The sequence below is a fragment of the Marmota monax genome, unplaced genomic scaffold (assembly GCF_021218885.2).
Source record: "Marmota monax isolate L192 unplaced genomic scaffold, Marmota_monax_Labrador192_F-V1.1 WCK01_AAM20220418_F8-fsc00025, whole genome shotgun sequence".
NCBI lineage: Eukaryota > Metazoa > Chordata > Mammalia > Rodentia > Sciuridae > Marmota > Marmota monax.
The window spans coordinates 7,224,591-7,243,098 of NW_026691950.1; the positions used below are offsets into that span (position 1 = coordinate 7,224,591).

Genomic DNA, 18,508 nt, shown 5'->3' on the forward strand with positions numbered 1-18,508 from the left:
CTCACCTATATGGGGAATCTTTATAAAAAGAAAAAAAAAAAACTAGTACATGGAAACAGGAAATGAAACTGTAACTACAGGCAGAGAGAGAGAGGCTACAAGACAAAGGATAAAAAGTTGGAGATAAGTAGAATAAATAAGTTTAGAGATAGAAGGTAGTACATGAGGACTGTAGTTCTAATTTTTTGCTGTTATGAAGTTACATAAGAGAATAGATTTTAGGTGATCTTACTATGAAAGAAAGGAGGAAGGAAGGAAGGAAGGAAGAGAGAGAAGGAAAGAATGGAAAGTACAAAGTAACTATTTGAGTTATTATATATGTTAACTTTCTTGACTATAATAACTACTCCACCAGGTATAATTATACCAAAGCATCATGTTGTACACATTAAATATATGCATTAATAAAAAACTTTTCATAATTAAAACTAACTTACATACAAGATCAAAGGATAAAATGCTAATAAATTAATTTATACGAAATTGATGCAAGAGCAGTCTCTTACATTAGGTAGATCAGGGCACCTGACCTTAAGCAGGTTATTTAATCTCTCCTTATGTCAACTGATTTATTTTTAAAAATGGTGAAAAAAAAATAAAACCTACCTGCTAGGACTCTTATAAGGAAGAGATAAGGTAACATATGTAAAGGTTTTAGAAACAATTTGGACATCAAAGAAGGTAGCCTGAAATAAATCACCTTCAAATGATCCTCCTCCCTCCTCTCATATCTAACAAAAGTGTAGCACAACAAAATAGGGACATCCAACAGCTAATAGTCATAAAGTAGGGTGCAGGGCAGCAGCTGAGTGGGATGCCACAAGAGAACACCAACAGAGGACAAGGTAGCCGTGTTATGAATGACTACATAATGAGATCCCCCAGAGGAAACATAAGTGTGCCCTATGAAGGGACAGCATCTCTAAACCATTTATCTACAATACAAGTGGCCCTGATTGTTGAGAGAGATTTACTAACCAAACCAGATAAGTAAAGGGATATTTGACCCTTTCTAATCTCCCTCATCCTTGCCTTGACTCTGGAGAACACAAAGAGGAAAGGAGGAGTAGATCACTGCCCAGCCCACATAGTACATCCCTCAGCTGTAAATCAGGCTGGGAAAAGGTGAGAAGGTGTACAGGACTGAAGGGAATGGTGCAGAGCATGCACTGGACTGGACACTTTATGAGCTGCGGAAAACACTAGGATATTGTCATGATGTGGGAAAGGTCATTCCAAATAACAGTGTGGTTAAATTTGGTCAAGTTGAATTTCTAAAGCCTTTGGAATAAAGTGCAAACACTTCCACTGTCTTCAAGGACCTACATGAACGTAACTCTCTAGCCCTATCTCTCTCTCTCTCTCTCTCTCTCTCTCTCTCTCTCTCTCTCTCTCCCCGATATAGTAATATGATATGCACACTCACCGATCTCTGCTGGAATCACTCTTCTCTAATAGCTCCCTACTTCTGGCCAACTTCTACTCCACACTGAGAACAAGGGCCATGACAACCTTCCTCATTGGTGAACACATGAGGAAAGCCATCAGAAATTAAACATAGTAACAAGGACTCACAGCAACAAAGTCCTTAGTGGGACACAGGGATAAAAGGCATCAGCAAACACAGTCAGCAGAAAAGCTTTCAGGTGTTTAATGGCAAATAGCCACTTGCATATAATACCCTAATTCTTCCATTCACAGGTATGAAATGTCATGTGTGTGTATGTGTGTGTGTGTGTGTGTGTGTGTGTGTTTGCATGCTGTGTCTTTGTAGTGTATTAAACTATTCACAGTAAGTTTTCATTTGGTTTAATAGTTATAGTTGAAGGATGTAAATATGTCCAAAAAAGCTGTGCAACAAGAAATTACCTGATAAAAAATCTGTTTTAAAGTTTTATTTGTGCATATGTGAATGTCTTATAGGGGCAATTAGCTGTAACACCCTTAATACAGGGACTCTGAGTACTTTTCTAGCCCCCTCTCCCACAATATTCCTGAGAGCATCCATGAACTTTTTTATATTTCATCAAACTTAGCAAACCCTTTCTGTTTGTCCTCCTCAGCTATCTATTCTTTTTTCCCTAGAAATCTTTGCAATGTCTAGATCTACTGCCCACATTCCCTCAGCTACCATATTCATCCATATATGCTTCAATAAAGGACTTATCACACTGTTTTAAAATTAATGATTTTTCTTAGCTGTCGCCCACTGTACTAGGGCAAGTCCTGGTTATACTTAGATATTTCAGCTCCCAAAACTGTGACTGTGTGTGTGTGTGTGTGTGTGTGTAAAGTCTTGTTGAAATAGACAAATATAGTCGTGTCTTCTAGGAGACCAGATCTCAGGAAAACAAAAAAGACATGTAAAGATTTTTATAATCCAGTGTGCAACGTCATAAAAAGCAGAATCATTGTGAAGTGCAGCATTAGGAAAAGAAGGTTTGACTATTTGGAGTCACCTAAAAAGACATTAGAGAAAATAAAATTTGAGCTTGGCCATGAATACAAAAAAGATCTCCAGTTGGTGAAGGAGGGAGGGAAGTACAACAGCAATGGGGAAAACACATACAAGGCCAGAGCTGTTAAGGATAATGGCCTGTTTGGAGAACAGTGAGAAGTTCAATGCAATCTTTAAAAATAAAAGCCTCATTGAGAGTTATAATGCCTTATAACTGTTGCCCTCTGTCTCCCCTCCTTTCCTCAACCATGCTACTTAAAAATGCTGCTTCCACACTTTCTCCACTTCCTCACCTCCCACATGCCTCCGCCCACTGCAATCTGGTTGCTTTTACCACCACCAGCAAACACCTCCTTGTTCTTAATCTATTGACACATTTAAACATTTTTCTTGGCTTTACCATAATATAGGACATGGTTATTTTCTCCATGCTTTTGCAATGCTCTCCTGTATTGACATTCCCAAACCACACTTTCCTGGTGTTTCAGCAACCAAAATGAGATTGTTCCTCCTCCTGTGGAGGAACTATGAGATCTTAGCCTTTCCCCCGCCTGTCAACTATCTATATGGAGTGATGTCTCCTGGACAATATATGGGAGTAAAATATAAAGTCCATTATTCACCCAAGAGACAGGCTCCAGACTTGCAACCCAGAAAAGAACAATTTCTGCAACTTTTATTTCCAGAAATCATAGTTGTTTTTCATGTAGTTTATGCAAAGTACAGGAAGGGTTTTAGGGAATTCTACTCTGTCCTTAGGAGACCAAGAGAGCTAAGAATGGATGCACTAAGTCTCCACAATCCTTTTTCCCCTAGAAAGATAATAAATAATGTTAGACTTTTTAACTCGCCTCTTTCCTGAAACTGTTACCCCACTTCCCAGGCAAGGTTTAACTGTGGGCAAATATTGCAGGTTCATGCATTATCAAATGAGCCATATGACCTTCAGTGTACAGAATCCAATTTTGGTAAAGAACTGTGATACAAGTATCGGACTAGTACTCATCATTGCATCTGATAAGGAATGAAGTATGGCGGTCTCTGACTTTTGTTAAGGATCAAAAGTGCAATCTAGTTCCATGAAGGAAGCCACACTTCATTTTGTGAGACTCTCACTATTTCTCTCTCATAGTGTCCTCTGCAATCTTTTAAATATTTTTTATGTTGTTTAAATACTGGCATTCTAGAGTATCTACAAAAGTACAGGGCCAATTCCACTCCAATCTCTTTCCTTCTACAATTTAATGTATACTTAAGTTTCAACAACCATCAAATGGCTTCCAACCATTTGAAACCCCTCTTCTGAACTCCAGATCGACTCTGCTACCTTGACACTCTAACTAAATAGATCTTAGTTCATTATGTCCAAGAACCCAAAAATCCATCCCCTAAGCAGCAAAGCAAAAGTAAACAAATATTTTACTTCTGTATCCCATGTCAATGTGAATGGTACCATCATCTGCCCAATCACTCATGCCCTCATTCTGTATTTCTACCAACCCTTGTAACCAAAAGATCACCAAGTTTTGTCAATAAACAACAGACAGATCTTTGAAATCATTTGGGGTCTTTATGTCTTCTGTTCCTCTACCCTGATCCAGTCCATAATTCTCTCTTATATGAACAACAACAACTTTCTGGCTTGTTTATACATTATGGGATTGCAGAAAATCTATACATGCCCTCAAGCTTCCACCTAATCCCCCAACGATCTTATACTAGATTTTTTATTCACTTAAAATAAAGTCAATGCTTAAATGATTAAAATGCAGACTATCATGCCCACAATTTGCAATTATAAGTCCATAGATCTTATAATGATCCCAGAAACATCCAATTTAATACATACTTCAATGCAGGTGTATATAAATTACATTTTGAGAAATATTTTTAAAATTTTCTAATATTTGCTGAGTGAATGAATATACTTTAAGTCTAATTCCTAACCTTCCATAAATACTCATAACCATCCAGTAAGAGACTTCAATGTGCTAATTTTAAAATGGGTAAACATTATTACTTTACTTCTCACATACAGTGTTGGCCATGTTTGTAGCATGTTTCATTAAATGATGACATTTACAAATGACAATCTCTGATAAAGTGTAACAGATGAATCCAGTGTCAATTTTCAACCAGATATTAACATCTAATAATTCTCCAACTCTCTGATATTAACTACTGAACTATGCAACATCCCAATGGTTTCTGAGCATGCTAAGAGATAATTCTATGTTTACAGAGGAAGAAAAGTATTAACCTAGTGAATCAATATAATCAATAAACCAAAGTCACACTTACTTGACTGCCTGTTTCTTAAGAGCTTAAAAATAAACCCTGGATCAGCAATTTCAATATTTCTTTGCAGTTTCCACTGTTCATGCTCTAACCCTAACACTTAGCAACAGTCAACCATTTGGGCTGAGATATAATAATTGCTTGCTGTACCAATTACTCCTGAAGAATATGTACATACAGTAAAAATAATCCCCAATATAGGAAAGTACATCCTATATAAAAACCAGAAGAGGAAAAAAAAACAAAAAAAAGAGTTAGTTAGAAATTGCTATAATGCAGACGCCTACTATAAACTTTGTCAGTTGTCAGCAACTAGTGCATTCCAACATTTAATTACCTTCTTACTCATGAATTTTTAAAATGTTAAAATAAAAGATTTTTAACTTAATTGCAGACACTGTAATTAGAATCTTTAATTATAATTTAGATCTACAACTTTCTTTGGACAATTACACTCCTTAATGTTTCTGAAATATCTGTGTGTATGTGTGTATGTATGTGTGCGTGCGCCCGTGTGTGTTCCTTTGTTTCTTAATTCTTTTTGCTATGCTGCTTTTTCCTCTCAGGCTAATGCCACAACAAATTTGCATCACTGACCTGAACAGGAGAAGTTAGGGGTGTAGATTTTGCTACTGAACAGAAATAAAAGTGCACAGAAGTGAGAGTACACTGCACAGAAATAAGAATGTATCAACTAAGCAATTAGAAGTGAGCTTAAATGTATCCTTTTTTTTCTCATTAACAACTTGCTTCTATAAGACATTATTAGTTAGATATCTCCATATTCTCTCTCACTTGTAAGTAATAATACAGGTGTGATTTCACTTCCCATCAGGATCATATTTCTATTTAGATTGTCACAGGCAACAGTGTATACTGAACCAATTCAAACTTTTCCTTATTATTTATCTTACTTTCCTGAAAAAGTATAATCAAGATTAAAAGCAATTCTTTTGGTCATAATGAAAATCATTTCTCTTTGTAAAATGTTTAAATCAAGCTCCATCTTCCTTAGTAGACTTACATTGCAAGTATGTGAGTGCAAGCCTGTATGTATGTGTGTTCCTTGTGTAAATATGTTTTTCCTCATTCATTTTCCCCAGTTTCAACTTTCTTCTCTAGATTTAGACAATATCAAGTAGAAGCTATTAAATAACCAAATTATCTCCTGATCCTCACTCTGCACCCTCCCTACATCACACATAATTACATATAGTAATGATCCTGCATTGCCTCACAACTCCAAATCCACCCTCCTTTACCTTTCTTTGTGATACAGGAGTTGAATCTGTCAACATTACTCTCTTGCCAGCAGATGCAATGTCTGGCTTTGACAACAGAAGGTTGCTGAAGGGTTATTCCATCATCATATCAAGGGAAGGGTGCTTCTCTTTCTAGTTCTCTTCTCCGGTCAGGTCCACTCTATTTGCACAATTGCAAACAATTGGCATGCTTTGAGTTTTAGTCACTAGGCAGGGTATTCCTAGAGACCAGATTCAACAGGTATGCTCACACTCTTCACCAACAGCAGCTGCACATTCCTGTTACTGTGGTACCCTCTGGACCGAATTCACTGGCCTTGGGGGAAACTGCCCTCTCCCAAGAACCTTGTTCAAACCTGATTCATGATGCTGCAACCCAGAGGTGGATGCTGCTTATGTATTTTGTAATTCTATATTGCTTCTTATTCATTTATTTTTACTTGTGTGGTTATAGGGATTGAACTCAGGGGCACTTTATCACTGAGTTACATTCCCAACACTTTTTAAATTTATTTTGAGATGCGGTCTCACTAAATTGCCCAGGGTGGGCTGGAACCTTGCAATTCTCCTCCCTCAGTGACACTAATTACTGGGATTAAGTGAATATGCCACCACACCTGGCTATTTCTTCTTTTATTGAGTCTCCTTTTAATCTTTTCACATTTAACCATCTGTTACTAGTTAATGATTCTTTATTTTGGATTTTCTCTGTTCAAATTCCTATTGTAGATTCTATCCTCTACATGGGTCCTAATGATACAGTCCATACCCATTTGTGCTTTTGAGAGCATCTTGATCCAAAACAATTATTGGTAAAACAGAGAAAACAAGGTGAACAAAGATGGAAATGAAGTAGGAAATCTGACATGACCAAAGAAATTTTACAGGAGTGTTTCACAGCAGACACAACTCTTGTATCACAAAGAAAGAGAAATGTATCATTAGGGGAAATGTCTAGGGCCTTCAAACCTTTTAAGAACTAGGTTGATTTTGAATATGTATTTCATTTTGAAGAATATTTCTAAATAGGTACACACACACACATACACATACTGCTTGCACTCCAAAATATGTATTCTAAAATATACAAAGAAAACTAAAAAACTCAAAATAATTGATTTATTTTAATGTTATCAATTGCCATTCCACTCAACTTAATTAATATATAATTAGGAGAGTGAGCATACCGAAATGCTTAATATATATATATAAAGTGAGCTATAAATCTTCAAATGTGTATTAGTGGTTCCAAAATAAGATCAAAACAAAGAAAGGTAGAGGATTAGTCTAATGCATTATCACTAATAGGGAAAAATGTTTCTATTCCTTTTGCCAAAAATATGTGATCTGAATTTTTCTAAAATCCTTAAATGTCTTGTTAGATGTGTATATGTTTATTTGTTTATATTTTAGGTAAAATTATTCACTTTGTGAATAAAAAATAATCAATGCAGTAACAGTTACCAATAATATTCACAACACACACAAAAAGCTACAACATTGTAAACTTAATTGATATTTTAAGATATTTTATCATCTGCCTTTCTGTTTTAGCTAACAATGAGACACCAAAATTAACCACATAAGTGTCATATTTATATAATATTCTGATAATTTTTCAATGTAGTGTTTGATAAAACTTTGAATCTTCACACTTGATTCTACCTGGAGATTAGCTATTTATTCTCACTGTATCTATCTTTAATACTTGGAAGCATTTATAAGATTAATTTATAGCCAACAAATAAAATTTGGAATACATGTGGTTGCTTAATATGTCTTTGTCATCATTCCAAGGTCCTATCCACTTAAACTGACCTATGGACAAGTGCAGATTAATATTTCAGGTCAGGGGCCAGATGTGTAGCTCAGTAGCAGAGCACTTGACAAGCATGAATTTTTTTTTTTAAAAAAAAAAGGGAAAAAAATTCTCAAGTCAAAATGTAAAATAAGGCAAGAGAGAGGGGAAGGTCATGTTGAACAGGGTTTTGTTGGTTTAGGTTTTTTCCCTGGTGTTTCAGAAGGGTGCCTAAGACCCAGAACTATGGTAAGAGGGTGTGTGGAGGAGCTTAAATTTTCACATTCTGAATTTGGAACAATTTTAAATACCTGACAGTGTTTGTTATCCTCCACCTCCTCAAAAGTGAGGATCACCAATATCTACCAATAGCACCTCACATTTCAGCCACAGAGCTCCATTTAAGAAAAGAATTGTGACATCAGATAGTGAGTAATTCTGATGGAAGAAGCAAATTTTTTAATGATAAAAGTGGCTTTTATGCTCTCTAATGGAAAGGCAGGAATTTCTGATACATTGACTAATAATATTTATGAGTATCTGCACAAAAGAAAACAAAAAGGAAAATCTTCCACTTTTTTTTTTCTTTATCTAGATGGAAAATACTCAAACTTGTCAACTTTCCCCCTCAGTTATCAGAGAGAAGGCAGAAATTGGGGAGAAATGACACAGTGGGTGATTCCTGGGTTAAAAAATGACAAGGGCATCTCCTTTCATTCTCATTCCCTGGATCATAAGGAAAATGGTCCCTAAAGAAGCACTGGGTCCCACAGTGAAGGATCCCAGAGGTGTGAATGAATTTGTGAGCCACAAGCTTGCCAGGGAGGAAGCACAGAACAAGAGACAGGTACATCAGGGGAATGCAAAGGCAAGCAGGTGTCAGCCACAGGATGTAGCACAATCTAACAACAAGGTACCAATGAACAAAATATTATTTCAACAAAAATTCTATTAAATAGAACTATAGGTAACAGTAGAAATGGCAAACTGGTTATTGAAATTTCATCCATAATTGGTAAGTTATCTTGAGTGATCCCTAGTCCACCAGTTTCTAACACTCTAGACCAATGTTCCCCCTCTTATCAATTTTATTATAAAGAAAAATAAGTAAAGGCCAGTAACATAGACTCCAAGAATAGCAACTTCTAGTTTCTTCTAGATTGATTTACATGTGCCTACTATGTATGTAGATTGTATGACAGACACTCACCTAGCTCAGTGCCCGTTGGAAGTTTTTCTTGTATATCACTGACCATGATCACATCCTCTAAGAAGCAATTTTCTGTGAAGTTGTACAGACTCACAAAACTGCAAGCACTTGCCTTCATAGTAGAAAACTATTCTCAGTAATATGATTTTTTTTAAAAGTAATTGTTTACCACACAGTATCTAGGTGGACAAACTTTGAAAATAATATATATATATATATATATATATATATATATATATATATATATATATATATATATATATAGAGAGAGAGAGAGAGAGAGAGAGAGAGAGGGAGGGAGAGAGAGCGCACTAATCTGAACATTCAAGCTGATACTGTGCTCCATAGTACCAACAATTAATACCCTTATCTCTCTGTGTTTTGGGACAAACTACATGGACTTGGGACAAATATATAATTATATAAAAATAAAACACTTTCTATCCTAAATTACCCGGCACTACCCACCATGTAAAGAAAAAAATACTATTTAATAAAAAAACTCACCATATCTGTATCTGAGACAGGGCCAAAACTGGTCACGTAGATATTAGTGAAGACTTCAGTAATACTGTCTAATATAGGAAAAAGAGATTGAATACAGATTTTATATAGTGACAACAATAGCAGAGAGAAGGAGTCAAGTACAGCATGATATGGTTAGAAAGACAGGTGATAAATTTAAGAATAACTACTTTTTAATTTCTCTTCAATTTTCACAACCAATAAAAAGCTATACCTAGAAGTAATCTGACATTCTTACTGAGAAAATATACCTAACTAGAACTTTCCTTTTTAAAATTATATTGCTCCGTATGAAGAGCTTCTTAGCAACCACTGAAGTAAATTAGTTAAAATAAATATAATAGTGGTACTGACAATAAAAAATGCTATTATTTGACATATTTCTAAATTTGATCTTTAAATATATCAACTGTCATTTCATGATGGTAAGATTTACACTTCGTAAATCATTATATTTTTTTTCCATAAAGCACAAAAACAAACTGTTAATCATAACAAACATAATTCATATTAATATAAAAAGCTGTATTATTCAGTAATATAAAATAAAAGCAAATAACTTTCATTAATCACAATGGATTACTTCCAAACAAGTTTACCATTAAATGTATTTAAGACTGCCTGAAATGCTATATTGCTAATTGCATTCAATTCTAAAATTATGTAACTTATTAACTGTAACAAAATTAACTGAATTACTCAATTAATCAGATGATTTAGATCTTTGATTTTAAATAAAGCCAAATAACAAAGGGAAAAGGTTCAAAGAGAGAATTTAAAACAAAAACCCTTTCAATTTCCTTGTATGAAGGAAAGTTACATCGTTCATTTCTACCATCAGAAACCGAATGCCTCATCTTCTGTTGAACTTGTAATTTCACACAAACAATATTAGGAAATATTTTTCATATTGTACTGAAATCTATAGCCATTTAGAGACCAAATTTTATCTGTGATGTTGAGTTAAAAATTTAAAAACTAAAATCAATTTTTAAAATACTTTGCTGACTACCTACCACATATTCTTCATAGGACTAGAAATATGACAATCTGCATGACAAAGCTATGTGATAGATTCTTGGTAATCATCTCTACCCATGTGTACAACGATGAACCCAAACGTTAACAAATGTGCCCAATGACCCACAGCTTAGCAGAGTAGAGAGAGCCAGGTTTTAGAACCCAGCAATCTGTCTCCTCAGTCCTCAGGCTAAACCAAAGCATTACAACACTGTCACGGATAAACACGAAACTAAATGTAGCTTCTTATTAACTACATATTTCTAACCATCACAATACCATCTGCCAAAAGTACCTAGTATGCCAATAAATCTGTTTATTTAACTTTATTTCATATACTATTTCAAGCCTAAATCTGTATTTGTGAAATTTTATTATAGAATCCCTTTAAAACACATATTTGTAAAGTTATTCTCAGCTACCACCTACCCCAAACACCTGCACAGAGTCAGTTTTCTGGGCACACAATGTGTGCTATCCTATAGAAACCCTGTCCAAAAGAGTACCAGGTTTGGTTTAATGTTCTGCTTTTGCTCTCTTCAAATTCTTTTTATTTTTTAACAAACTTCTCATGTTTTTATTTTGAATTGGACCTCACAAATTATGTTGCTAGTTCTGGACATAAATTATATATGAGATTAGAAAGAAATTATGAACATGAAGTTCAAAGTTGGGTTTTTTTTATCTTTTTTATATCAGATCAATCAAGCTAGTGTGTTTATTCAGTAAACAATTGAATAAAACTTTAGTTATTACAGCTATTAATTTTAAATGTTCCAGAGAAAAGAAATTAAAATGTTAAGGGAGTTTTCACCCTAAAATAATCAGCAGAATTATTTTCTTTAGTCTGAGTAGTAAAGTTAAAGGGGAGAGGCTATCAAAATTGTGTGGATGTGCTGATACTAAGGATGTGAATAACATTCACTATGTGCCAAATGGAAAGCAAAGGGTGAGAGGGCATTGTCAATACCTAGTGGCCACCTTGAGGTGTCAGCTAAGAAGTGGAGAAAGAAATAAGATTAGCCTTGAAGATCTGAATAAGAGAAACATCTAAAGATGCAAAATATAGATACACAACATTAACTTAAAGAAAGAAATTATTCCAAAGTTTACTGACATCATACATACAGCTAAAAACATATCATTGGAAGGGATAGTCTCCCACCATCCAGGTTCAGAACTAGGAATATCAACAAGGCAATCACTGATCATGAATATCCTATAGCTGTCAGAGCCTGAGAAAGGAGAAATCTTACTACCAGGGGGTTTGTTTCAAAGTTTGTCTGTTTCAAAGACAATCTGTGTCTGTTTCAAAGTTCAATCTTTGATTTTGATTTGGCTTTCGGCAAGAAAAGAAAGGGGAAGGAGTTAGAAATGACATCATATGAATTTATGCTATGTGTAGGTCTTGTGACACTCATTTGTCTGTCTGTAGTATTTTCTGGTTATGTTTTGTTTTTTCATGTTGATTTAGAATACAGTGTAATTGCACCACTAATATGTTACTATATTCTGATTTGTGGTACACATGTATGTAAAAAGTAAACAAAGAAACTCATCAGGTTATCACCCTTGATGGTTCTGCCTTTTAGGAGCCAGGAGTTGCCCTCTTAAGCCCTGACCATTCTTGTACAGATCACACTAGGGCAGACCTGACTCAGAGCCTTTACACTGGCCATTATCTTTTCTTTGTAAATATTAGTTAATTGCTTCTCCATCTTTAATTCTCAATTTAATTGTTTTCTCATTAGAGCAGGGGTTCACTATCCTGCTATCCAATATAAGAATTCTAATCCCATTTTCTATCTTTGACACTCTATTTTTATAGAACTCTTTTGAACTTGCCAATATATTCATGCCTAAGTATATTTTTCACTTGATTTTTGTTTTGTGTTTGTCACATCTCCTCAAACAGGATCCATGGTCCCTATAGGACAGGTACTGTGTCATTTCCTTTTATCTTCATGTTACAAGTGCTTACTATATGGTTTGTCATGTATGAGGTGTTACATATTTGAATAAGCAAATCAATTTCCATTATAATTCTTGTAGAATATCTATCTTCTCCTAAAGTATTCCATGAACTTTGAAAATGGCCATGCATAATTGTCACTACTCATAAGGAAAAGACAATTATTTGTGAAGGCACAGCCCCAAACTTTTCATTGACAAAGGCAGGTTGAAAATTTAGGTAATAGATTCCCAGTGAAATAACAAGACAAAAATTTGATTCTAATCAATTTTGGCAAAACCTTACCATTTGATGAAGATGGTTGCTGAATAAATCATATTATTGTCTGTACTTTTCTGAATGTCTGTGATATTTCACAGAAAAAAAAAGTCCCTGAAGGATATCCAAAATCAATATATGAATAATTTCAAGAAAGTTTCAAATTAATTCATGAAAAACTGTTCCTCACTGAGTAAGCCAGCATACAGTAACAAATAAAGCTTCTTTACAAAATCCTCTGCAAAACTATGAAAGAACTAATATTTTTATTCCACAAGATTCACTTGAGCTAGACCTTTGGGGCTAAAAAGGAAGTGAGACAAAAATCTCTGCCTGTGAAGAATTCACAACATAAGAGGCAAAAATCATTAAAGAATAAAGTCCAGCAATATGTGCTATAACTAAGAAGATAGTATATAGATGCTCAGAGAAGCAGCTTGGAGGAAGATATCTAGGTAATTGTTACCCTTTTGTGTTTTACAAGGGTGGTAAACATCCCCTGGGTCAATAAAGTGCCCAGAAGATATTCCAGGCTGGGAAGTCCCTATGAGCAAAGGTCAAGTCACACAAATAGCCATGTCTAGCTCATGAACATGGTTACCCTGGGCAGCAGAGGGAATGATCAGGTTAAAAAGAAAGGTAGAAGTTGTGTCAAAAAAAAAAAAAAAAACAATGTGCCACAGTGATGAGAATATTGTCACTATCTTTGTGGAAATGTGATTCCCTGGGGGACTGTGAATTGGAGAGTATTGTATATGTTGTTGGAAACGCTACATTACATTTATTACAGTGGGCAAGCTGAATCAAAGGAAACTGAGGACATTATATTCCTGTGTGGGAGGAATGTAACTATTAAGACAAAAGCAAAAAAGTAAAATAAAATAGGAAAAGATAAAATAAAAGGAAAACCTTGTTAGATATTAAAAGTGATATTATTGAAATAGACCATTTTGTTGAACTATTATGGAATTTGAGAGGCTGAAAATGAGCAATTTTAGTAGGACTTCCTGAGAATAAAACAAATGAAAGAGGGTTGGAAAGTGAATGGTTGATAAGGACAAGAAGAGAACAAGTAGAAAATATGCTTTTTAAAAGCTTGTCAAAAAAGATACTTGATGAACTCAAAATAGTTGAACTGAATGGGTAGTGTAATATACAATGGCAATTGAATTTTCCAAACAAAAATTTATAACATTTGTTAAGAACAAAATCATGCCTTTCATAAATGATTCATGGACATTTGATACATGCATTTTCTTTGCACCAAGTCTCCTTTCTTTCCTTTCCCAAAACACATTTTTTCCTTTATTTTCTCTAGATACCTATAATAGTATATACAATGTTAGAAATGAAATCATAAAAATATTTCTGAGAAATTCTGCATGCATCAAAAATAGCTGTTGATCTGTTGTTTTATCTAACGAGTAGCTCTGTTATTCTAGGAATGGAAAATACATTCTCTAGAAAAATCCTATCTCCTTCACTTCAATGACATGGTATCCAGCAGAACTATAATATAAATCATATGCAATTGAATGAAATAGTTTCTGAGCACAAAATCATCTGCATATTAGAAGAAAGAAAATGAACTTCTTGACATTAAATTTTAGTATGTTAACCAATCTTCAATAATTATGTGAATTAGTAAAAAAAAGGGAAAGCTTTCATTTATTGTTTTTTGTGGGTTTTTTTTTAGATTTATGTTCACAGGAATACATTTAGTATAGCACTTCCCAAAATAAGCTAACCACATAGATGGGAAGAAAACTATCTGAGTCTCCAAATCCCCATATGTGATCTGAGATGCCTATGTGTGGTCCCTATGTATGCATTTGATATTGAAAATGTAGCATAGTGTTCTTTATTCACAGTATTAATCCTTAGAATTTTCCTTGGATGAATTCTGAAACTATAACTTTCTATGGCTAACCTCTCTCACTCCTGTCTCTAACCTTTAGTCTTATTTTCTTAGAGAGTCTAAGAGGGTCTGGCAATGTGGCTCAGTGATAGAGCACTTACCCAGTATGCACAAGGCCCTGGGTTTGATCTCCATCATCATCCAAAAAAAAAAAATAGTAGATCTAAATAGCTACTGAGAAGTCAGAAGAGGTTGAAACTTGTCTACTGATTGAAAGATATTGAAGTTATAATATTATAATCAGTGCTAAGATGGAATGAGAATTTTCTTTTTTTTACCACTGGAAAGGCTAACCAGTTTTGTTGTTTCCATTGACTCATCACGGTTGGCTGTACAGTTTTCAACACAATTGTATATAGCCATGGTTTCTTGTTATTGCTGTTTTAACCTCTTCAATGAGGTCCAACCTTTTCCTTGTACTTTAAAATGTAACCATTTATTAATTATGTTTACTATTTGCTGTTTATAGCTACTAATATAGTATACACAAGGCAGATGTGGTCACTTAAATCAAATTTGAATTAATTAAAATTAAATAAAATTTAAAAATCAGTTCCTAACTCTCACTATCCACATTTAATCCATATATAGCTCCAGCTACCATATTGGAAAGCTCAATTGGACATATTTACTACTGTAGAAAATTCCATAAGATAGTATTAGTTTATATTCTCCCACTAAAAGCCAAGTTACATGAAGGCAGAGGGTTTTTTGTTTTTGTTTTGTTTTGTTTTGTTTTGCTCAGGAAAGCAAAACCACAGCACAAAATGATCCTTGACATTGTATTGTGTATGTTCTTAGCAAATCCTTGTTGAATACATCAGTAAATAAATTTTACTCTGAGTTCACAGTTATTTAAAGTAGACATAGCCACTGCTACAAATAAATTATGCAAAAATCAAATGAATAAACACTGCATACATAGTATATGCTACAAGAGCACATTACAAATGAAAACTCTCAGAGACACTTTCTTCACAGGACACCAAAATCTATTGATTTTATTCTAACCTTACTGGTTGCTCCTATGAATCATTCACTCCTGTCCCTTCAACCTGTTAATATTAGAAATATGTCTATTACACTTTCCAAACTCATCAAGTCTCAAAAAAAGAAAAACAAAACTAAGTTTTCTCCTTGAAATCAAATGCATTTCTATCTTCCCCACTTTGGTGGTTATTCTACCCCTCCTACTGCAGATTTTAGTTTTATCTACAAACTTTGTTTTTTTCTTTTCAAAAGTAAATCTACATAATATTAAACTCACCCTTTTAAAATGTATATTCAGGGAATTTTAGCATATCACAAAGTTGTGCAATATCATTATTATCTAAATTTAGAACCTTTGTATCACCAGAACAAACTGTATCCATTACTAGTCACTATTTATTCTTCTATCTCCCAGGGTCTGACAACTACTAATTAAGTTTGTATCTCTATGTATTTGTCTATTTTTTAAATTTCATTATAAATAGAATCCTTTCAATTCCTCATTTTAGAATTTTTTAATCATGAATGTATATTGGAATTTGTCTAATAATTTTTCTGCATCTAGTTAGATGACCATGAAATATTTACCCTTTATTCTGTTAACATGGTATGTTAAATCAATAGGTTTTCATGTGTAAAGAAACTCTGCAACCTGGAATCAATCCCATTTGATTTGGGGTGTAATTTTTGCATGCTGCTAGATGTGATTTGGTAGTATTATTTGCCTTTAGTCATAAGAGATATTGATCAGCAGTTTATTGAGATTTGACTGCTAGTTGTAGTACAGGGATAAAATTGGACTAATGAAAAGAACTGGAAGTGTTCTCTCCACTTCTGTTTTTTAGAAAAGTTTGTAAAGGATCAATGTTAATTCTTCAAATATTTGGTTAAATTCATGAGTGAAGGCATCTGGGTGTTGCTTTGTGGGAAAGTGTTTTGTCATTAATTCAACCTCAATAGATTCAATAGATTTGTGCAAATCTATTCAAGTTTTCTGTTTTGTTTTGTTTTTTTTTTTTTCAGCTAGCATTAGGAGTTTGTGTCTTTCTAAGAATTTGTCTTTATGCAGCTAATGAATTCGTTACCCTACAAATGCTCATAATTGTACTTACAGTAAGAGCAGTATTTATGCTCTTTGATTTAGTGACTTGAAGTCTTTTTTTTTTTTTCTTGGTAACTTAGCTAAAAGTCTGTTGGTTATGTTGATATTGTCAAAGAAACAAATTTTGATTTATTGGATTTTCCTATTGTTTTATACTTTCTATCTCATTGTTTTTCTTTCTAATATCTGTTATTTCTGTTTTCTCCTTGTCTAGGTTTTCCAGCATGACAAATTTTGATTCATGAATTGAGATGTTTCACTTTCTTTAATATAAGCATTTAGAACTATAAATTCCACTCCAGGCACTCCTATAGATATATCCGAAAAGTCTATGCAGTGACTTGATTTTCATTCATCCCAAGACATTTTGAAATTCTGCTTATGATTTATTACTTGAGTCACTGTTTCATGAGTATACTTTAAAAGTACACATATTTGTTAATTCCTAAAATTTCATTTTGTTTTTGATTTTTAACTTTAATCCTTTCTGATTAAAGAACATATATTTTATGATTTTTAATATTAAACTTATGGAACTTGAGTTTGTATCTAATATATAATCTATCCTGGAGAATGTTCCATGGGTACTTGAAAAGAATGTGTATTCTGATATCCTTGATGAAGTGGTCCATATTCCTATAAATCTATCAGGTTTAGTCGATTTACAGTGTTTTTCAAGACCTATTTTCATATTGATTTTCTAGTTGTTTTATCACTAATAAATATGTGTTATTGAAGATTTCAAAGGTTATTATTGAAACATCTATTTCTCAATATATTTTCTATTTTTTCTAACTTCATATGTCATTCCTTTTCTTTTTTGTTACATAGGTAATTTCTAGTATATCATTTTAATTCCATTTTTTTCTTTTACCATATTTTGTATCATTTCACTAATGAATACCCTGGGAATTACAAAATGAAAACTTATTTTTAAATTGTCTAATTTGCCAAGCATGGTGGTGCATACCTGTAATTTAAGCAGCTTACAAGAAAGAGAAAGATTACAATCAAGTTCAAAGCCAACATCAGCAACTCAGCAACTTAGTAAGATCCTATCTCAAAATAAAATACAAAAAGGGCTGGGGATGTAGCTCAATAGTAAAACACTCCTGGGTTAAATATCCAGTACCAAAAAAAAATTAAATTAAATTAATACCAACTTATTAATAGTAAATAAAATTTGCCCCATTTACCATTCACTCCATACATCCCTCATTTATGCAATTTGTGTAATATAATATCTTTATAATTTAATTTATTAAAATTATCAACACTATATATTTCTTTTTCTTTCTTTCTTTTTTTTTTTTTTTTTTTGTACTGGAGATTGAACTCAGGGGAACTCAATCACTGAGCCACATTCCCAGCTCTATTTTGTATTTTGTATTTTATTTAGAGGCAGGGCTCACTGAGTTGGTTAGCACCTCCCTTTGCTGAGGCTGGCTTTAAGTTCCAGATCCTCCTGTTTCAGCCTTCAGAGCCACTGGGATTATAGGTATGTGCCACCAAGCTCTGCAGGACACTGTATATTTCTTAGTTTAGGTATCCAACTTTAGGTGAAATAGAAAAAAGTCACTGATAAAAAACATTTATACCATTATATAATTACATATAGGAGTACTTTTTATTATGTTATTTGGACTCAAGTTACTCTCTAGTGTCTTTATTTCAACCTAAATGACTGTCTTTAGTAT

General features: G+C 33.6%; 1 protein-coding gene across 3 annotated transcripts in view; it reads right to left on the reverse strand.

The window, feature by feature from the left end:
• Positions 1-18,508, reverse strand: part of Gabra2 (gamma-aminobutyric acid type A receptor subunit alpha2) — a 135,436-nt gene that overhangs the window by 70,167 nt on the left and 46,761 nt on the right. For all 3 annotated transcript variants that reach the window (XM_058583064.1, XM_046442453.2, XM_046442547.2), the window contains exon 4: positions 9,534-9,601. In XM_058583064.1, coding sequence (XP_058439047.1) covers positions 9,534-9,601 — 68 coding nt within the window. The remainder of the gene's footprint in view (positions 1-9,533; positions 9,602-18,508) is intronic.